This window comes from Corvus kubaryi, unplaced genomic scaffold (genome assembly GCF_017639235.1).
Source record: "Corvus kubaryi isolate FWS band 111438036 unplaced genomic scaffold, C.kubaryi_AGA036_p1.0 135, whole genome shotgun sequence".
Taxonomy (NCBI): Eukaryota; Metazoa; Chordata; class Aves; order Passeriformes; family Corvidae; genus Corvus; species Corvus kubaryi.
In genome coordinates, this window is record NW_024580669.1 from 270852 (window position 1) to 292777 (window position 21926).

General features: G+C 51.8%; 1 protein-coding gene across 4 annotated transcripts in view; it reads left to right on the forward strand.

Annotated features, from left to right (window-relative positions):
- NRF1 (nuclear respiratory factor 1) overlaps positions 1-21926 on the forward strand; it is a 50079-nt gene that overhangs the window by 18627 nt on the left and 9526 nt on the right. For 2 of the 4 annotated variants that reach the window (XM_042051576.1, XM_042051587.1), the window contains exons 8-11: positions 1476-1577; positions 3765-3922; positions 6430-6554; positions 10790-10939. In XM_042051576.1, the coding sequence (XP_041907510.1) occupies positions 1476-1577; positions 3765-3922; positions 6430-6554; positions 10790-10939 (535 nt within the window). Of the gene's footprint in view, positions 1-1475; positions 1578-3764; positions 3923-6429; positions 6555-10789; positions 10940-20477; positions 20535-21926 lie in introns of all 4 variants that reach the window. The other 2 variants (XM_042051596.1, XM_042051603.1) reach the window with 2 other exon arrangements.

The following is a 21926-nucleotide window of genomic DNA, read 5'->3' on the forward strand; positions in this document are numbered from 1 at the left end:
CTTCCCCATTCCCACCCCTTGTTCTCCAGTGCAAGGATTTCTGCAATGTGGTCAAACAGTTCAGGGATTTGCCCTGAATGTAATGAACCCACTTACAACAAATCCATTTCATGGAGTCACCACACAGCACCTGAGGTGGCCCTGGGAGGAAAGGTGGTGGACCTGCCTTCCTTTCATGGCATGAAGTGTAGTTGAATCAGCAGACCAGGTATTTCTGTGCCCCTGCTCTTCATCTTACACCTGAAGAGTAATATTTTTATTACAAGCACCAAATACATATTTATCCCCATGGAATAAGGATTCCTCTTGCAGTGGTTTTTGGCTCAGTGCTGCTGCTGTTTTCCCTGTGTTGCCTGTGTGGGAAGGCAGATTCTGGCAGCACAGGATGTCAAAAAAAATCGGTTTTCTCTTGAAACTTCCCACAAACTCTTTGTTGGCAGTGGGGTTTGAATCTCAGTTTCCCCTGTGCCTCCAAACCACCACTGGTGGTGGTTCCTAACCAGGCCCAGCACTTTGTTCCTCTTGAGCATCACGTTTTTAGTGACATCTCAGACATAATTTTCTGACATAATGAAGATAAAAACTGGCTGTATGAGTAGGGTTTTTCCCCCAAATGAAGCTTTTCAGTGCTTTTTACAGTCTTCTGTTCCTCCCCAAGGCCCAGCAGACTTGCCAGGCTGGTTCTCTTTGCCCACCTGTCCATACATTTTCCCTTTCACTGGTGTCCTTTCAGGTGCTGGACACCTGAGATCCCCTTGACTTCCTGGCATTTGTATTTAATTCTCCTTAGAGACAAAGCTGCCCATCTCCCTGCCTTTGTCCTTTCCCAGCTGTTAAACGGGGGAAAGGTGATTTCCAAAGGGGTACTGAGGATGAGCTAATGTTTGCCAGGTGCCTGGAGATGAGCCCCAGGGAATGGGAAGCAAGGAGGGTGTGCAGGGAGTTCCGAGCCAGGACTGCTGGGTGGGTTTTAAGGGAGAAGGGAGCTGACTCCACCGTGCTCCCACAGCTGCTCTTCCTGAGGCTGGCGGAATGGTGAGGCCTTCGTGGACATGGGGACAGCATGAGGGATGTACAAAACTTGTACAAAACTTGTACAAAAGCTGCCATGGATTAACATGATTCCAGCTTGGGATTTCCTCTGGAGACAGCTCTGTGTTTCCTGCGAGCTCTGCAATTACAATTGGTCACAGAATCACGGGGTGGGAGGGGGTTGGAATGGACCTTAAAGATCCTCTCATTGCCATGGGCAGGGACACCTTCCATCATCCCAGTTTGCTCCAAGCCCCATCCAACCTGGCACTGGACACTTCCAGGGATGGGGCATCCCCGATTTCCCTGCACAACCTATCCCAACACCTCCTCTCCAACCCTCCTGGCAAATTCCTTATCCTTTTTACTCTGAGAGCCCCTCTGCCTGAGCGACGTGGGCATTTCCTGCAGTGACAGATGCATTATTCTGTTCTCCTCCACAGGTTGGCACCGGTGCCACGGTGGCCACGCTGGCCGACGCCTCCGAGCTGCCCACCACAGTCACCGTCGCACAAGTCAATTATTCTGCCGTGGCTGATGGAGAGGTGAGGAGCTGCCTCAGCTTCACCCAGGGGCACCTGGGTGGCCTGCCTGAACTTCCATAAATGTCTCAGTGGTCCCAGCCTGCAGAGTTAAGGGGTGACACAGAACAGGAGACTGTCATTTCATATAGGAAGTGCTGAATTGTTGTTGTTTCAACTCAGGGCTCTACAAACACAGTTATAGTGGAAGCCTTAGGTCTGAATTTCATACATTCTTTTATACCTCCCCCAGATTATTTATTTTGTATTTTGTTTTGGCATTCCCATGCCTAAATCTGAACGCTCAAACTTGCAAACATTTATTTCCCCCCCTTTTTTTTTTTTACCAAATAATACATTAAAAATAATACGGTTTTTTCTGCGTATTTCAGAAACATTCCCTTAAAGTTATAAAGATTTTGTTTGCCCTCTTGGCTTCAAACCCACCTTTAAATGAGGCTGCAGGTCCCTTTCTGTCCCTTTCCTACCCAGCCTGCTCTGCCTGGCTGGGGTGTCACGGCGAGAGGTGGCAGCACAGAACAGCTTTGCTGGCCTCAGAGCCTGTTCCCATCTCAGACCCTGAGTGAAACAGCCTGGAGCGGCCTTGGAGTACTTTGCAGCTGCTTTGAGGGTTTTCAAGAACCGGTTTTATCTCCTGAGAACTGAAAGAAATCTTTCAAAGGCACAACTAAGGCTGGATGGGGCTCACCCATCCCAGGCCAGGCTGGAGCAGCCTGGGTTAGTGGAAGGTGTCCCTGCCCATGGATCTGGGTGGGTTTAAGGTCCTTTTACACCCTCTCAGCTGTAGAATCTCAGCGGCTCAACCTTTGTGGAGCAGGGCCTGGGCAATCCCAGCTTCTTTTCCTTCTTTCCTTACTCCATCCCTGTTCTGGAACACCTTGGGCACCTTCGCAGGGCGCTGTGTGTCACTGAGGTGTCCCTTCCCACCCGCAGTTTCGGGTTCTCCCTCCCTCTCCATCCTGTTTTGGGATTAACCTTTGCCCAAAGGCAGCAAAATTTCCTCGTGCAAACTTTTACCTGGAGTCTTGAGCCAGCTCTGCTTTTCTGGGCTTTTTATCCTTCTCCATCCCAACGAATTGAGGTGGTTTTTCCATCACTTTCTACAGCATTTTTGTTTGTGTGTCTCAGCAGTTGGTGAGTGTCCTGAAATGTTTATGGGGATGGGAACAGGGATGGGGGGTGGAGGGAGATCTTCATCTTGCAAAGCAGCCAGTAGGATTTGTCAGCAGGCCCTCCACTTCTTTGGTCCAAAATATGTTTTTAGTTCTCATCCTGGTGGATTTTGTGGCCATAAAATCATTATCTCCTGAACCGTGAAGCTCCAAATGAAAGTATAGGGGAAAATGAGCAACTGGGTGAACTTTAGGTAATATGAAAATCATCTGTGGGAAGGTCTGGAGTTAGGGAATTTTAGGGATACATGAACACTTCCAGCCACCATCATTTTTTATTAAGCAATATGGCTCGATCTCATCTGAGGTCACAGGTGCTGTCCAAATAAATCCTGGATGGGAACATAGACAATCCCCAAAATGTCAGTGGATGGGTTCAAATAGAAACAGGGAGGAAAACACAGCCCCTTTCCCTGAGAGATGTGATCCATGCTGGGCTCCAGCACTGCAGAAACACAGAATTCCAGAGTAGTTGGGGTTGGAAGGGACCTTTGGGAATCGTCCAGTCCAAGGTGGGCTCACCCAGAGCAGGTGACACAGGGACACGTCCAGGTGGGTTTGGGATGTCTCCAGACTCCACAGCCTCCCTGGGCAGCTGTTCCAGAGCTCTGCCACGCTCCATGGAAGGAATTCTTCCTCCTGGTGAGGTGGAACTTGCTGTGTTTTAATTTATGGCCATTAAGCACAGCTAATTAATGAACAGCCCAGGCTGGCAGGCAGTGATCTGAGTACAACAACAACAGCACTGCCCTGTTTTGTTGAGGATTTGGCTGGACAAGAGGGATTTCTGGGCTTTTGAGGACTTTTATGGATCTTTATGGAATATGAGCCTCATGGCTGGTGAGGGTTGTGGTGTCCAGCCACATCCTCAGGTGGATCCCAGCCTCCCTCCCTTTTTCCAGTGCAGGACTCGGCGAAAACCTCTTGAAATGATCCATCTCTTTCTTTTTGGGAAGCAGCCACCCCTTGAGGGTGATGATGCCTGATCCTACAGCCTTTCCCTGTGTTCCCCTCCCAGGTGGAGCAGAACTGGGCGACGCTACAGGGCGGGGAGATGACCATCCAGACGACGCAGGCATCGGAGGCCACGCAGGCGGTGGCTTCGTTAGCGGAGGCGGCGGTGGCAGCGTCGCAGGAGATGCAGCAGGGAGCCACTGTCACCATGGCACTTAACAGGTACCTGGAGAGGGGACAGCTGGCACAGCCTGGGCCTGGCATCTCCTTCCTGAGTGTCCTTCTGATGGTGCAGAGTCCGCTCTGTACCCTGCTGAGAGGCTTTTCCTTAGCGAATTCCTGTGGCGGGCGGTGTCCAGGTGTGTGCAGGACGGTTCCTGATTCCTGCTCTGTTCAGAATCAGAATTTCATCCACAGGCCACTGTTTTTGGGGGGTTTTTTTCCCAGTCTTTCTGAAGTAGAAGCTGAAGGAGCTGCAGTGCTGGAAGGAGCTCTGTAAGGGTGTTTTGGCTGCGCTCAGATCTGAGGTGTAGCTCCACAGGTCCACCCAGCAGGACAAATTATTTTTGCTCAGCTCTGCTGAGTTGCTTAAACTTGTCCTGCTGTTCCTAGAACCTGGAAATGGCTGTGGCACTCCCTGAGGGAGCAGGGGCACTGTAGGAAATCACAGCACAGCAGTGAAGGAGGTTTCCCATTGCTGAGGCGTGGACAAGAATTTTCCTCTTCCAAACCAGGATCCTGCTTAGAGGCTGTTGGCTGAGCAGCCAGGGGATGGGACAGGGCACCAGACCACACTGCTGGTGGCTGGAATAAAGCTCCAAGACCTTGTTCCATCCAGAAACTGCTGAAGGAATCACTTTGATCCCAGTTTGCTCCCAAATTTCTGTTGGGATTGAATCCCAAACACACCTAGAACTGTTTCTGCTCTTTGTGGTCCAGGTACGGGTCCTTGAGATATTTCTTGTCTGCTACATGAGGTTGGTCAACTAGGCTTTTTATTTACTAATAGTTTCCCTGTAAAGTTCCCTTTTAAAAGCAAATGATCTTTTCAGGACACTGGAGTTACAGGAAAAAGCCCCATCTCCCCAAATCCAACTTGCAGGATTTTATCTTGCACATTTCCGGGATTCTGGATTTCTCTATGTGGGGTTTTTTTTTTTTTTTTTCCCAAGTGGGAGGGTTGGGCATGGGGTTACACCTGATCCCAGGTTTGCTGAGCTGCCCTTGGCCTTCCTGCAGGGAAAAAGCCTTCCCAGAGCTCCAGGCTCAGGAGAAGGATGTGCCAAGGGGAGTAGGGAAACCAGACAAGAAAATATTGTGGTGCTCTAAGAGTGTTTAAGAGCTGCTCTGAGACATAGAGGGGCTGTTTAGAGCTGAAAATCCACCCTGAGTGGATGCAGTAGGAAAGAGTTTGGCATCTAAGCAGGAAATGAGGGAAGAGAAGGAAAATACTCGGAAAATATTTGAGTCAATTGGTCGAGCAGAGAATGAGCAGAGGAGGAGCATCCATGGGGAAGCCAAGGGAAATCCCTGCTTTTTTTTAGCTCATTGTGGTAAGAATTGGTAGGAAATTTGGCTCCAGGAATGTTTTACCACTGCTGAGCAGATATTGTCAAAAGAATAAATTGAGTATTGGGAGTTACAAGGAAAGGCATAAAGGACAAGCCAGGATTAGGCTTCTGGAATAACTGATGGGGCATTCACATCTTGAATGGTGTGGGAAGTGCTCACCACTCAGATAGAAAAGGTCTGGAAAGGACAAGAGTGATCAAAGCCCAGGAAGGATCCGTGCCACAGTGGGCTGGGGGTCTTCAGCTTGGGAAGGAGATCACTGGAAATGTATGAAATTGTGAGGAAAGCAGAAAAGGAAAGGTTTTATTGTCTGTTTCTCACCATCTTAGACTAAAGGGCCGCCCAGCCAGGAGTTTGAGGCACTGTAATGCAATTTTTTTTCTTCTAATTAAATGTGGAGCTCTTTGCTCCAGAATGCTGGGGAAGCAAAAGGTGTGGATGGGTTTCAAAGGGGATTAGAGACAAATCAGAGCTGATGGTCCAGAGGCAGTCTCTGGGAAGCTGGGAGGGTGTGGGAAGGGAAGGATTGTGCACAGCCCTTCCTAAATATCTGACGCTGCTGTTCTCACAGCAGGGCTGCTGCACGAGAAGGGCTTTTGGCCTGGCCTCATTTGTGTGGAGATATTTACCAGCACTCTGCTGAAAATAACCCTCATTAAAAAGAATTATTGAACCGCTTGGCTGGGGAGGAGTTGAAGCCAGAGCTGGTGATGCTGGTCCTGGCAAGCTCTGGGCCTGGTTCAGGGCAAGGTGAACTGGCAGAACCAGGGATGAAAGCAGAGCTCTGAAATCTGCAGAGCCCCAAAGGATGTGCCAGTGCCAAAGGTCTGGTACCTGAGTCCCAAGGCAGGAAGGAGCCATGTGGAATGACTGCTTGGATTGTCCCGAAGTCTTGGGCAATCCCAAGTGAAAGGATGCAACAGTGAGAACACAGGGGTGTTCTAAGACACCTGCAAGCTGAAAAAATCCACTGGAAGCAGCTTCTTCCCATCCATTCCTCCTCCAGCGTGGATTTCCTCCTCTGCATAACTTCATCCAGGCCAGATACGAATCCCTCTGCTCTGGATCGTTCTCTGGGCCTGTGTTTTCCTGGTTAAAATGGAACAATTTGTTCCTTTGGTGTGCCTAACCCTGCTCTCCCCTCTGCATGCCCGCAGTGAAGCCGCTGCCCACGCCGTAGCCACGCTGGCCGAGGCCACCCTTCAAGGAGGGGGACAGATTGTCCTGTCTGGGGAAACTGCAGCAGCGGTCGGGGCGCTCACCGGAGTCCAGGATGCCAATGGTAAGGCTTCTGCAAAGCTTTTATTTGGGTTTTTTTAAGTTAGGCTCTTAAAAACGGCCTTTGCCTCTCTTTTTATTGAAATGTCACCGTTTTGGTGGTAAAATACTCCTCCCTCACTCAGGGGGTCACTGACCAGTTGTGAGTTATCATCTCAGGGTGGAATGGGAGCACTAACCCCCTGTTTGCTCCCGTGGTGCTGGTGGCTCTGCTCTTCCCATCCTCTGCCAGCTGGCTCTTTATCCTTATTTTTTGGGGGGGAAAACTTCCCCGTGGTGTGTGTCTGTGCCTAGCACAGGAAGGGCCAGGTTTGATCAATTAACGCAATTAGTTGGTGCCGTAATAAACTCATCTCCAGAACTCTTTAACCAACATTTTATTGCTTATTTCCTGCCCTTCTCAAGGCTTTTTTTTCTGTGCTTGGTGCCTGCTTCTGAGTCAGCCTCGGCTCCTTTTCCTCCTGCTTTATTTTCCATCTTCCCACCACAGTCGATCCCTTGGTTCCAGGGATTCTCCGTAGCATTTCTCACCTGTTATGTCCCTTCTGCCACATCTGGTGACTTTTGCAGCTCTTCAAACTAGAAATAAAACTGTAAATCCATAGAAACCGCTCCAAGGGATGAATGGAATGTGCAAATGTGCCTCGTTGGGGCTCATCCACTGCCTCCAGCACCGTGCTTCTGCCTGACCCTGGAGGTGTTCGAGGAACACCTGGATCTGGCACTTGAAGCCTTGGTGTTGGGTCATAGGTTGGACTCAGTGATCCCAGAGGTCTTTCCCAGCCTGACTCTGGGATCATTTCCAAGCTCAGACTGGTTATTATGGCATTATCCAAGAAACCCACTGGTTATTTGGATTAAGTGGAAGGAGGTGTCAAAATCAGCCGGAAAAGGGAGCAAAGGGTGAAGTTGTGAAGAAACATCACCTTGAGGGGGTTTTTTGGACGTGAATTGCCCAAGGAGGGCCACAGTTGGGTGGCAGAGCTGTCACTTTGCATGAAAAGCAGGAACCTGCTTAGGTGAGGGCTCGAGGCTGACTTCCATCAAAATCCTCATCCAGCCGGGAGCGCGCTCCCTTTGAAACGTCGATGTTTAGTTTGCAGTGGAGGGAGGAGGAATTTGACTCGGAGCTGGTTGGATTCCCTTGCTGTGGAGTCAGCCAGCCTGAAGAGGGAGCAGAAATGAAGGGAAATCCCTGTCCTCCGAGCTGGGAATGCATCTGGCACCGAGGGAGGAGCAGGATTGTGTTTATTCTGCCGGCAGCCTGGCGTGAGGGCGATAAGTGCTGCGTGTTTATCGGAGGCAGGATCTGACCCTGGATGCTCAAAACCAGCAACTAATCAGATTTGGAAAAGCAGATCTGCACCCCTGGCTCCTTTTATGCTCTGCTTCCCAAAATGCTTTCACGGTCTGGATTCCTGTGGATGCTTCCCCTAAAAACTCCCCTTCTCCACACCCTCCCTGAGTCACTCCACCTCACTCTCCCAGCATTGATATCATTTTAATGCAGGCTGGGCTGGTTTATTTTTTTTTCCCTTTTTTTCTTCTTTTTTTTTTTTCCCCTTCCTAGCAGCCGAGTTGGAAATCAGATGGGATTTAGAGTGCATTAAGGGGAGAGACTGCAGCATTTTCCTGTGAGCAAAACCTCGCCCACAGCCCCTCGCCTGGTTTCCACTCTCCTTCGATTTGCTCTAATCTCCGGTGGTATTAAGGGGAAGGGCTTTGGAGTCCTTGGAAGCTCCATGCTGTTGGTTCCTTACGTAACCAGCTAATATATCTCCCTCAGGGATGGAGGAGATGTTGGTATCCATTGCTGCTGTCTCTGTCTGGGGAGGGAGAGCAGATGGGTTTCCAGCGCTGGCACTGCCGGCAGGATTTATCTCCATGCCCGGGGTGTGAGTGGGAGCATCCTCCTGGACACGATTTGATGGATGCAGCAGGAACAAACTGCTCTGTGCCCTTCTGTCCAGAGGAGGTGGAATTGGGAGTGATTTGGGGAAAACAACTGCCAGAGCCGGAATGGTCCTAACCAGCAAATTCCCCCTGCTCGCTGTTGCTTGCAAGGTCTTAATTTGCTGATATTCCCAATAAATGCTTCTCTCTGGGAATGCTCTTAGCCTTCTGCAGGACTTTTCTGAGGGAAAATCCTATCTGGAAGCGTAGGATAGAAATTTATCCCCATCTTATTGATAGGGAAAAGGAGAGAGTTTGACACTCCTGGAAGTTTCCAAGGCCAGGTTGGACAGGTTTGGAACAACCTGAGGTAGTGGAAGGTGTCCACTATCCATAAAGAGATGATCTTTAACTCACTTCCAACCCAAACCATTCCATGATTTCTATCAATATTTCTGGAGGTCAGGCAAGATGTTTCACTCCTGATTTTAGCCATTAAATGGAATTACTCTCTTTTATTATTTTCTTCTATCTCGCTTTTGCATTTTTCCCATCCCTTCTCTGGTATAACAGTAACAATAATAATAATAATAATACTACAAGACAACCACGATGGCTGAAAGGAGGAAACATCCGTGTATTCATGGATATGTTGGAATCTAGGGCTGGATGTCTTGCAGGGAGCCCAGGAACGTGGCCGAACCGCGAAAGGGCTGTGGATAATCTTGTGATCTGTTACATTCCCAGCTGAAGGAAACAAGATCTCCTGCTCCCATGCAGTGTCAAACCAACTAAGTGCATTATGGTTTTCCTGCTCCTCCGGAGCATCTGCTCGGAGTGGGGACGCAGGAAGCGGTGACCCCACGCTTGGAGGCTCAGATGGTTTTGTTCCTAAGTGGTTGGCATTAAACAGAGGAATATGGAGAGCGAGTGGAGGGGATGGTGGCAGCACCAATCGGTGAAAATGCTGGGAAATGCTCTGCTGAGAGGAAGCGCTGTGCTCTGGAGCTGCTTTTGGAGTGAGAGAAGCTCGGTGAGCGTTGGAAGGAGCGGTGCCGGTGCTGGAGCATCCTCCTCCTGCAGCCTTTTGTTTGCCATTGATCCGTGGGGGCTCTGAAAGCTGCCAGGGCTTCCCGGCTGCATCCTGAAATATTGATGAGGCTCCTGGCGGGGCTGTGCCTGCGCAGGGCTGCCCGGGAGGGGCAGAGCAGCTCCCTGACCAAGGAAGGTTTAACAGCCTCGGGGTCGTCACAAATCTGGGGTTGTTTCTGAAGGTGAGAGGAGTGGAATGCTCCAAGCTCCAGCTCCAAGCTCCAACCCAGTGGAATTCAAACCAGGGCATGGAATGAGGCACAATGGAAAGAGTTGGGAAGGTAGAGGCAGGGGAAGATGTGGGATCGAGCCATAACCAGGGAATTAATTTCACAGACCAGAGCCTGGTCCAGCCAGAGACCCAATGGATCCTGCTCGTCCCCCTTGGCTGCCCTTTTCCTGTCCCCAGAGCACATTTTCCTGCTCGATCTCCTCCCCGTGCTGCTGGAGATGCTGCTGGGAGCACAAAGGGGGGCACTGAGAGGAGCCTACACCGAGTCCTGCCCTTCTGCATCCCCCCAGCCGTCCCAAAAACCCAATCCTTGCTCTCTGTACAACCAAAGGGGCCGTGCTTAGGGCTGAGGGTGAGCCAGCATTGTGCCTGGGGAGAGCATTAGGGTCTGACGTGGGCGGGGGGGATTAGCGAGCTCCCTGCTTTCGCAAACCCCGGCGAGGCGGCGTCAGTCCCCGAGCGTCTCGTGCGGGATAAAGGAGCCCCCAGCGGCATTTGGGGTGACAGTGCCACACGGAACTGCTGCCCCAGGGGGTGGTTTCGGTGTGAGAAGAGGTTTAAATGCTGGAAAAGCTTCAGGTCTGGGCAAGGCTGCCGAGCTTCCCACACAAAGTCAACAGGTGGGAAGCTGTCCCCAGCCTTGGCCGTGCAGATGGGAAATGGGAACGCTCCTCTTGGCAGCTCCGGGCCTGGAGCGCGGCTGCCGCTCCCACCCGGCTCTCTGAGGGAAAACACATCCAGGAGGGAAGGGCAGGATTGGGATCCCATTCCCTATCCTGTGTGTGTCTCCCAGAGAACGCTCGGATACGCTGGGAAAACCCGGCGCAGGTTTTTGGGATCCCTGTCCTTGCTTTGGGATACCTCGGGATAGGGAGGTGCAATGCTGAGCCACTGGAACCTGGTGGCTTTTTCATACGAGAAAAATATTTAAATTTTGGGTGGGGGGGGGAGGCTTAGGGGCTGCAAATGTCACTTTTTAAAAAGCAGTATTTTATGTTTTTCCTGTTGGATCTCCTTTTTAGGGAATATGGAGCCAAATGAGTCGCTAGCAGCTTGGCAAAGTGCAGATCAGCATGTTTGCATCCAGGAGGACAGGAAGGAAAAAGTCAAGTTTTTTGTAGGGCCTCCCTGGTGGGAACAGAATTTTGTTATGAAGGTTTGCCCTGAAACAGGTAGGATTTAATCCCAATCTGAAGGAAAGGTGAGGAAAATCATTTTTGCAGGTGTGTTTCAGATGAGAGGGTAGAAGAGATGCCAGTGGCTGCCAGCAAGGAGAGCAGAGGAGTGAATTCCTGGCTTTGCTGAGCAGCTCCAGGAACAGGGAGAGGTGTTTCCTAAAGGACAAATTGCTGTGTATAAATGAATAATTATCAGCACTGGAGCTGTTGGACTCTGGCTGAAATACCTTGGCATAAACCTCAGTTAAAAGGAGCTTAGTCCCCGTCAAGTCCGAGTCTCTTCCCCCAGGGAACAAGCGACAGGACCAGAGGAAACACCTCCAATTGCACCGGGGAGGTTTAGGATATTAGGGAAAAATTCCTCACTGAAAGGGTTGTCAGGCATTGGAACAGGGCAGTGCTGGAGTCCCCATCCCTGGAGGGATTTAAAGCCACGTGGATGTGGCATTTGGGGACGTGGGTCAGTGGTGGCCTTGGCAGTGCTGGGAATGGTTGGACTCGATCTGGGAAGTGTTTTCCAGCCTTAATGATTCCATGATTCCAACCACACTCACTGCCCTGCGTGTGCCCTGTAGAGAGAGAGGGTTCCTGACTGCATCCCTGTGCCCACACCCGTTCCCTGTCAGCCTCTGGCTCTCCGCTGTGTGTGACCAGGAATTCCCTGTTGGGATTTTGGGACACCGGCCGCAGCTCCGATGCCAGCAGCCGGCTCATTCCCGCTCTGCCAAGAGCCAAAACATTCCCCAGCCCCCAAAGTGCTGCTGTTTGCAGCGACCCCTCCCAGGCAGGCCGATCCCTGGCACACCTTGCCCTGCCCTTTGGAGCCACCCTGGCGGCTCCCGTGGCGTTTGCCCGTCCTGCCTGATTCCCGGCGCTAATCCCGAGCCGTCCCTGTGACGCGGGGCTGTCACGGCCACCGGCCGGCTTTGCTCTGACATCCTGCCACTGCTGACGAGGCGGCTACTGCTGCTGATTAGGATTTGTCTGCCCACCAACCGGGGCTAAAAATAGTCCCTGCTGTGCCACATCCATGGGCAGAGCTGCCTTGGGTCCCGTTCCCAGGTGTGGGATGGAACCGGCCCCGCACAGCCCAGCACGGGCGGGGGCTGGAGTGGATCCCTTTGGGCTTCCTCGAAAAGTCCCTTGATGGGAACACAGAATGGTCATTTCTGGGGACAGTTTGGCCTTTTGGGGTAGGGAAACCTCATTTTATTGTCTTTATTTAGCCTGGAGAAGAGAAGGCTTCAGGGAGACCTGACAGCAGCCTTCTGGTGTGTTATGGGGCTTACAGGAATGGGGCTTACAGGAATGGCTTCCCACTGCCAGAGGGCAGGGTCAGATGGGATTTTGGGAAGGAATTCCTGGCTGGGAGGGTGGGCAGGCCCTGGCACAGGGTTCCCTGAGAAGCTGTGGCTGCCCCTGGATCCCTGGCAGTGCCCAAAGGCCAGGCTGGAGCAGCCTGGGACAGTGAAAGGTGTCCCTGCCCGTGGCAAGAGGTTGGAGCTGGATCTTTAAGATGTCTTCCCACCCAAACCATTCCATGATTCTTGGGGAAAAATATTGTTCTCTGGTGAGCACTCGGGCTGTTCCAAGGCCTCTCTCCTCTTTGCAAGGGCAGCGGTGCCAGGGGAGCACAAGGAGCCTCCCAAGCAGTTTTGTGCCCCCGTTCTGTATCCAAGGCTCACATGAAGTCTCCGGGCTGCTCTTTAGCTCCAAAGCTGCCTTTTGAGATCACAGAGGGAGGAGGCAGCGCCCTGGGGAGGCACCAGGGGTGACTCAGTTCCTGATGGGATCTGCTGTTGTCCCTAAAAGCTTCCAGCCGTTCCTGCTCCGCGTGTCCATGCCGGTGTTCCCAGCACCCCAAAAGGGAGCCCCTTCCCTGGGGCAGGGAGCCACTGCCGAGGCCTTTGCTTGCGAAGTTCCATCACTTCCATCATCTCTCCCAGTCCTGTTGGTCTCGGGGAGCTTCCACCCCATAAACGAGCCGTGCCCCTCTGGCCTTGTCTCCTGGCTTCTCCCTGACCTCACAGCATCTCCAGCACCTCCCTTGCCCTCCCCGTTTCCCCTCCCCTGGTGAGTTTTGACATCCATTCCTGTGATCAGGCAGTTGAGACTTACAGGCTCCCCAGCTGTCACAGCCCAGGCTGGCCCGGTTTAAGCGCAGGCCATTTACCTTCCACGTGTCCCGAATTAGGGGAAATGGACAGGAGGGCTGGGTCTGTTTAAAAATTAAAGCTGATTACGAGGCATTAACATTACATTTAGAGGGGTAGACGGCAGCTCTCCTCTCTCAGCATAGCTGCAATATGTTCGTTCCCTTTTGTTCTGGGCTGCAAGAGGGAAGGGAGCAGGACTGGTAGCGACTCCAGGCCGGGCAGGATTTCTTCTTTAGCCATGAATTTTGAAAGAGGAGCTGCCTGATGGCTGGTGCAAGAATTTAAAACAGGTCTGACTACCTAAAGCAGTTCCCATCTTTGCCATCCTAACAGGAAGCTGGAGCTCTTTTGGCTGATCCTGAATTTCCTTTGGAAAATTCAGATGATCTGAATTGTCTTCTGAGTTGTCGTGTTGGGAAGTTTCATATTTGATGGATCCCAGCTGTTTTTTGTTAAATCCCACAATTCACGTGGTGACTCTTCATCCCAAACCAGGAACTGGTCAGTCTGGTTGGGAACGCTCTGAATGTGATGCTTGGCTGGGATTTGTTGTGGGTTTAGGTTGGATTTGAAGCCCGTTTGTTCGGTGGATTTGTATGATATTTGCCCAGGCTCCTGCACCTTCATCTCACAGCCCCTCAGTAATCCAGCTGGATTCACACAGAGCTGCTCAGTGCAGGATAGGTGCTGGAAAGAGGCCTTTTGGCAGGTGAAGGGATGTATTTATATTCCCTGGATCCTGCTTTTCTCTGTCTTCAAGAAATCAAAGGTCCAGGGAGAGCTGAGAGCCCCTGGCAGGGCCTAAAGGGGCTCCAGGAGAGCTGCAGAGGGACTGGGGCCAAGGCCTGGAGGGACAGGAGCCAGGGAATGGCTTCCCAGTGCCAGAGGGCAGGGCTGGATGGGAGATTGGCAATTGGGAATTGCTGGCTGGAAGGGTGGGCAGGGGCTGGAATGGAATTCCCAGAGCAGCTGGGGCTGCCCCTGGATCCCCAGGAGTGCCCAAGGCCAGGCTGGACATTGGGGCTGGAGCAGCCTGGCACAGTGGGAGGTGTCCCTGCCCGTGGCAAGGGGTGGAACAGGATGGCCTTGAGAGGTCCCTTCCCACCCAAACTGTTCCGTGGTTCTGTGATCTCTTAATGAGACTTTTCATTTGACTTTACCACCACCACCATTCGTGTTAAATCCATGTTAAATCACCATTCCAGGTGGTTTTTTTCAGTTTATGGTGACAAAGTCCCCACCAGCTTGGCTTTGAGAGCCACATCCTGAGCTTTGCTGGTCCCCTCTGGGTGTGTGGGGCTGTCAGGGCACGTGGCTCTGTGATCACAGCAGGTTTTTTGGGGTGTCTGCAATAGATGGGAATGTTAATCCTTGGACATGCTTCTGTCTGAAAGAGATGTGGTGGAATCCAGGCAGGAAAGGAATGGCAGCCAGCAGAGTGGGCTTCTTTTCCTAAATACAAGCACAGAGCAGGACAGACAAACATTTCAGTCCAGGAGTAGGCATGGGAAGGGATGGAGGTGTTTATGAAGGGTGTCTGCAAGCAGATCTCGGGATCTGGGATCGCTGTTCTGCCTCCGGGCTGGGATAGGGAATCGCTCTCCTGACAAGCTGCACATCTCCAGCCCGGTGCTGTTTTATTTATAGCTCTTGGCTTAGGGGAAAGGGCACAGGTGGGGTCAGAAATCCAGCTCTGCCCAGTCCTGCGTGTCTCCTGACCCATCAGAGATACTGCTGAGTCCTTTCTCCAGGCCTCCTCCTCCTCCTCCACGCTTATGCTAACCCAGATCAGAGGCTTGGTCAGCAGAGCTCGACCAGCAGAGCTTCTTCAGAGAGGGTTGTGCTGCTCCTGGAAGGGCCATCACAGCCTGGGGAAAGCAGCTTTTTGCCATTTCTGCCGGACACATCCGTGCTGGGTGTGGAGCCGAGTGTTCAAACCCACGAGTGTGAGGCTGGGTGGGCGTGGATGAAGCCTGAATCAAGGCTCTGCTTTGCTGCTCCTCTCTCCCAGGAAAAAATTCCCGTGTGGTGGATTCTGCCTGTAGTAACAACTCATTCCAAACTATCTGGAGCGTGTGGCAGCCCCACCTCAGCTTTTTGAGCCCATCTCTGGAAGATTTTCCAGCTTAACAGCAGAGATCCCTGGACACCTTCATGCTGCTGGCACGATCTCTGCTCTTCCAGGCAACCCCAAAGGAGAGATCCCAGCTCTCCCTCCTCGTGAGCTGCTTCCCAGAGCAGAGCTAAATTTGTGTCTGGAGTTCAGGGCAGTTCCTTCAGCTGATCCCAAGTGACCCCTCACTGCCCGAGGGTGAGGATGGGCAGTGGTCCCCACAGCTTTGGAGCAGCTGGAGCGTCTTCCAGTGCAGATTTTGGCAGATTTTGGCTTGCAAGGCCTCCTGCCTCATCCCCACCCGTGTTGGGATGGGACAGGGCTGCACCACGGGCGAGGCTGGGGATGTCACTGCTGTTCTTACCTGTGCTGTGCACTACCCGAGGAACTGAGAGAGCAGCCTGTGATTACCCTGAATCAGGGCCGATGGAGAGGGGCTCCCTAATCCTAAACCTGCAATCTGCTGGTTCATGGCAGCAGGGCACAGCCCCTGCCCTCCCTGACAGGTGCCCTCGTGGCTCCGGGCCGGGCTGGATCAGGCCACCCTCTCCTCTGCAGAGCTGTGGAAAAAGTCGCTGGGTTTTGAATGGATGGAGGCTCGTCTGACCCCAGGGCACTTTGTGAGCTCCAGGCCCTTAATGGCTGTCAGTGGGTGTAGGGTGCAATCTGATCCAAATGGGAAGCTGGCTGAAATCCCAGCAAGCTGTTGTTGCTGTGGGAGGCATCTTAGGAAATGAGATGGGCTTTGTGAGCTCTCCCCCCGGCAGGCAGCCCCGGGCAAGGAGAAATGCCCTGTCTGCAACTTGGGGCTGCTCCCTGCGCTGAGGTTTGCTGGCTCTTCATTTACCCAGCTCGTGGTCTTTTGTTTTGAAGCACCAAAGTTTCCTCCCTGCGGGCAATTTGTGGCTTCTGCTCCCTGCTCCTCTTTGGAATGCGCGTTCCCACCTCCTGGATGGACGTCTCCAAACTCGAGGTTTCTGTTGGTTTTCTTTGCCTTAAAAAGTGCTCGGCCCCTCTTTCCTAAGAGCCTCAGCTGCTTCCTCAGCAGGGCCTGACCTCCCGCGTTCCCCTGCTGCTTTTTTCCGAGCACATCCACAGGATCACTCTGTGCCTGGATTTATCCTCTTCATTGGATCTCCGGAGCAGGGACTGATTTTAAAGCCTAAAAGCACAGCCCCATCTGTCTCGTGCCTCTGGGGCATAGTAAAGAGCCCTGTCCTGCAGCCCCTGAGCCTGTGAGCAGAAAGGTTTTTCCTCGTGCACCAGCCCTGCCCTGGCAGAGCGAGGAAGATGGGAGCTTTTAATGAATTTTCCCAAGTGGCTGCAGTGAACTTTCAGATTTCTGTTTTGCCAAGTGAAACTCTTCAGTTGATGTTCAGCTGTTAGATTTTGGGGTTGAAGAGGACATTCCCTGCTCTGGGATTGACCGGGGTGCTATTTGAGGCATCAGCAGGTTGCACAAGAGCTTGAGGAGATGCAGCTCCACCTTGGCATCCCTTGGCTGGGGACAGTTGGGTGGCCTTGTCCGAAACACTGCTGGGCACCCAAGGAAGAGAAGGGAAATTTGTCACCCTAAGGACTCTTCCAGCTTCCAACACTTTGATTGGAGCCTGGTCAATGGACCAGCAGGAGGCTCAGCCCTGGGATTGCCCTCCTGTCCCTCGCACTGGGTGAGTGCAGAGGTCGTGGAGGTGAAACCATCCTCCCCTGCCCTCTGACCATCGGGAACGCTTTTCCTGCAGGCCGGTGCCCCTTTGGGAAGGCAGTGGCAGAGGAGGGCGGTGTGTCTGTCCCTGCAGGCCCCTGTCTCCCAGTGACCTTCTCAGCTCGTGGAGACAGCTTGGCTTTGCTGTAAAGCAGCTCATGTGACAGCAGTAATCCGCAGCGGGTAAACAGCTGTGCAGGAAGATTCCAGGGAATCGCCCTATTTTCCCTGCTCCGAGGGCCCAGGCTGGCACACCGGAGCAGAAGGGTGGGAGAGGCTGCACGAGTCCATCCCCACTGGGTGTCTCTGGAGCCAGGTCAGGAGCACACACTTCCAGGATTCCTCCTGGAATCCTCGTGGAGCTGCAAAACAGGTTCCAAGAATTTGAAAAAAAACCCATTTCTCCTCGTGGAGTGGTTTCCTCCGAATCTTTGCCAAAACCATGAGTGGCATTTTTAAACCTGAGTTTGACTTCTGTCTCCCAGCCTCGTGTCTTTTGGTGTAATTTATTCCCTCACATTCATACAACTTCCTCTCTGGGTAACACTTTCCGATGGTTCATGTGGACCCCCTTCAGCTCCGGGGATACTCGATGGACTTTTTGCCATCTGCCCACAGGAAGTTAAATTGTGCCCTGGAGAAGACACAGAAACACTGAGGGAGCACCAGCTTGGAACTGGTTTAAAATTAATCATGGTATTATTATTCCCATCCCCAGCTCAGACTGTAGCAAACTTCCTTTCCCTGTGGTTTTGCATTCTTGTTGCCACAGATCCCTGAACTTCCTCATCTCTGTTTTCCCCACGATTTTAACCTTCCAAAGCTCCCAGGGGAAGTTCAGTGAGTGCATTCTGGTGCTGACAAGTCCAAGGAGCTGATGACAGCTAAAGCAGGTGGGTTTAGCCCAAGATCCAGGTTCTTGCACCACACAGGCAGCAATTCCCCTCAGTTCCCTCCAGGGATGAGGCGCCTTGGATCAGGTAGGCAGCGGTTACATCATGGCCACGGAATCCCTGGGTTTCTCGAGCAGAAACCACCAGCAGGGTGTTTGTGGCTGCAATAAATTGTCCACCAGTGGCCTGAGACAATCCCTTATTTCATGTAAGCCACGGCCCAGCCCTCGGGAGGGACCATCTGTTCCCCTGGCCTAGGACAGATTTGAGCACGAGCCCTCGCAGTGAAAGGCTCTCTGCTATTCCCCTGAGCCGCCTGATCTCTTCCCTTCCACCTCTTCCCATCGGGGGGAAAAAAACCAAAAACCCCAAAGCTTTGTACTCCCAAGCATTAGGGGGCTCTAATTGCTGTGTAAATTGGGACTGCTGCGTTTAAGTGGTGAACAAGGAGCTAATGGAAGTGGAATTTTATTGCTGGCATAAGTAGGGGATGTGCAGCTCCTTTGAAGTCAGCAGCCAGGGGGGTTTCAGTTCGATCACAGCCAGCAGTGGGTTTGGTTCCTGGTTGTTTCCCGTTGCTCTGACCCGTGGATGAGTTATGATGTCCTTCTCAGAGGTTCCTAGTACATTTTTCTTGCCAAAAAAAAAGTTTGAGTCTCACTTCCAAATAGGAATTACATACTGAGAGGTTTGAAGTGCAGCAGAAAATTAACAAGACTTGGACTTGGCTGGGTTTTAAGGTTTCTGTGTGTTTGCTCCTGGTGGAGATGTGCTTCCTCACCTGGGGGCCTCCCATCCGAGCCAGAGCAGTGGGACTGGGGCCTGAATCATCCCAGAAAATACAAAGCAGAAGGAATTCTCCAGCCACCACCAGAGCTCTCTCATTTTCCAGCCTGGGAAGGGACAGGACAGGCTCTTGCACCGCTTGATTCTCCTCACAGATTTTGTCTGTTCGGGTCCGTGTGCCACAAATCTTCCCTTTGCACATCCAGGGTGAGACCCACAGGGACAAAAAAAAAGCTGGAGAACTCCTTTTTAGGGAAAACAAACTCATCCCTCTCCCTGCACCCATTGTTGCCTTCTCTTGGTGTGCAAAGGAGGCTTCCAAGCCCCCTGGCCTTGATGGTTTGGGCACAAATGTTCTGTGCCTTCAGTCACCAGGCCAGAGCCCAAACTTTTTGGTTTTAGCAACAGATGTGCAGAGTTTAAAAGGGAGGAATCTGCCAGAGGCAGCAGCATTCCAAGAATAAATACTCCCAGGAGAGAGAGGTGGGAACCCATTGCGCCTGCCGCGCAGCCGGGGCAGCAGGAGACGGTGGTGCACAAAAAAAGGAGGAATGTGGACTGTAAAAACTTGCTCTTTACACGAAAAGTTCCACACCTGAGTCGTATGTGCGCTGTGATTTATTGCTTGCCTTGCTGAGCATGGGCCAGGTCCTACCTGGGGGGAAGCCGTGCCAAACGTGGCCCTCGTCCTGTAAAAGACAGGCTGGGGACACCAAAGCACGGGGCACTGCTGCAGCTGGGGATGTGCTGCTTTGGAGCAGGGATGCTTTCCTAGCTGGATTTGGAGGGTGTGCTTTGAGGAGGAGGGAAAAAAGGAGCCTTCAGGTGCAGTTCCAGCCCTTTTTTCCCCAAGGAAAAAAGCCAAACTTACCTCCCGGTAGCTGGGCAGGACCTAGTGCAAGGTGAGGCTCCAGCAGATCGCCACAGCTGCAGCTTCCCATATCAAGGCAAAGCTTTAAACACCTTCCCAAGGAGTTATCTCTTCCAAAAGCTCATTTGGGGTGTTCGTGTCACCTCTGTTGGGTTAAGAGCCCGGAATTCCCTGGCACAGAGGCACTGGTGGGGCACGGGGGGGAGAACCCGTGGCGTTGGACCCGCCGCTTGGCCATGAATGTGCACCCTGTTGTGGCAGCGAGGCTCCTGGGGAACAAGTCAGCAAAATGCTGGGAAAATGGCTTTTAGATGGAGCCAGGGCCTATCTGGTTACAGATTGCCTTTCTGCCAGCACAATGGCTGCTTTATGTCTCCATGTGCTCAACGCTCTGGAGGATGTGCCCATGTCCGTGCTCGCATGTGATCCGTCGGCACCGGCCCAGCTGAAACCAGCCAGTCCTGCAGAGCCTTAAAATCACATGGAGCTCCTCCCAGGCCCCAAGGAGTGCCTGGATTTCATGAACTTCCCAGCCTCGTGCTCTTGGGGTACATAGAAATTCCACTCTGGCAGCCATTTCTGCTCCTCATTCGTCTCTACGCCGGGGATTGTGGAGAGCTTTGTTGGAGGTGGCCTGAGCTTCTCCGTGATGGATTTCACTGCTTTGGTGCAGACTTTCCTCGCTGGGCCGATTAAACCATTCGTCTAAATATTTGTAAAATATCTGGCAGTGCTTTATTCTTACCTCCCACTTTACCTCCCCCTTACACACACAATGTTCTGTGTGGAATTAGAAATATTTTAGTTACTCTGCCCTAACGTTGGGGTGCTACTCCTCTGTGGTCACTGAGTTTTCTCCTCCTCTGTGGTCACTGAGTTTTTGCACTCACCCAGTAAACCAAAGGATGCATTTCCTGTGAGTACACTAATTACCCCACTAAATCCCCCCCTCCCCAGCTGTAGCATTTGCCCTTTTCCCAGCCTTTTACACTTGCATTTCATTGTCAGGCATCCTAGCAGCAGACTATTCAGGTTGCAAGTGGAGCCTGGCAGAGAGTTCATTAGGTGAGTGGATTTCTGTGGTGGCGGTTTGGAATGTTGGGATTTAGCTGGTTTTGCACTTGTACCTTTAGGTCCCTCTTGGTGTTTCTCGGGGTTAAAGGGGCTGTGTCTCTCTGGGTTTTGTGCCTGGGCACCATTTGGGGTAGAAATGCCTTTGGGATGTGCTGATATCTCCTTTCAGCCTGACACAAGCCGAGCTGTCTCGTAATCGTGACTTCAGGAAAGAATCAGTGAGGACAGAGGTTTGGATTGTAACAGCCCTCAGCAGCAGCAGTCCTGCGGTGACAGAGGGGGCTGTGGGGATGCTGGGCCTTTTGGATTTGTGAAGTTTGGCTTTTTCAAGGTCACGGACCTGTTACAGCTTTAAAGCAGCAAAGCAAAGAAGAGAAAACCCCACAAATACCCTTGGAGCACCCAGCAGCCCTGAGGAGTTAGAGGTTTGGAGCAGGAACCTGAAGGAAGAAGTAGGATGGGCTGTGAGGGTCACAGCACAGGAGGGTAGGTAGAGCCTTTGACATGATCTATATTCCCTTCCCACACTATTTATGATTGGCAGGGATGCCCAAAGTGTTGTCCCTGCAGAAACTCTGCCAAATATTTATCTGCTTCATTAGGATATGGGGTATTTCAGTTGTTTTTAAAAACAATGATTCGATTCCAATGATTTTATTGTAAGATGGACTTGTAATAAAATATTTTAGTAATTTTAGGTTTTTAATTGTAGGTATTTTAGTAAATTTAGCAAAGCCCTGCCTTGCTTTGCACAGTAGCCATTTAATAAAACCATATAGAAAACAGAGGACACTAAAAGCTGTTTAAAAAAGCAGGATAAGAATCAGTCTCAGCTCTTCCTCTGGGAGAGCCCTGGGGATGTTAAAAGCATAACAGGGCAGTCAGCAAAACATTTATGGCAAAATCTGACAGGGATCCCTTTTAGGTGACTGTTCAGAGCCTCATTCATGGGTTTAACACCTGATTCCTGAGAGGAGGAACAGACTGGTTTACCCGTAGCTGTTTCTTCTCCCCACTCCCTGGGACACTTGGCACAGGTAACCCCTGGCTGCCCCATGTTTTGTATTAACACCCAGCAGGTTGTGGGGGAAGCAAAGCCCAACGGGAGCAGGCCTCAGGGCTTGCTGGACTCCCTCTATTTTTATCTGTGTTTTGTGTAGAGATGATTGACCACGATAGACTTCTAATCTTCTCAGGTGTGTCCACGCCAAAGCCAGCTCATCACGGAGGCTTAGACAGGTTATTCTCTAAGCTTCCAGCCCTGGAGTCCAGTAAAAACCTTCCTTCCCACAGGCAGAGACATTCCCTGTGTTTGTCACCTCTCCTAAATGCCAAACCGACTCCAGTTTAAGGTGCCACGCCCTGGAGACCCAGCATAGAGGG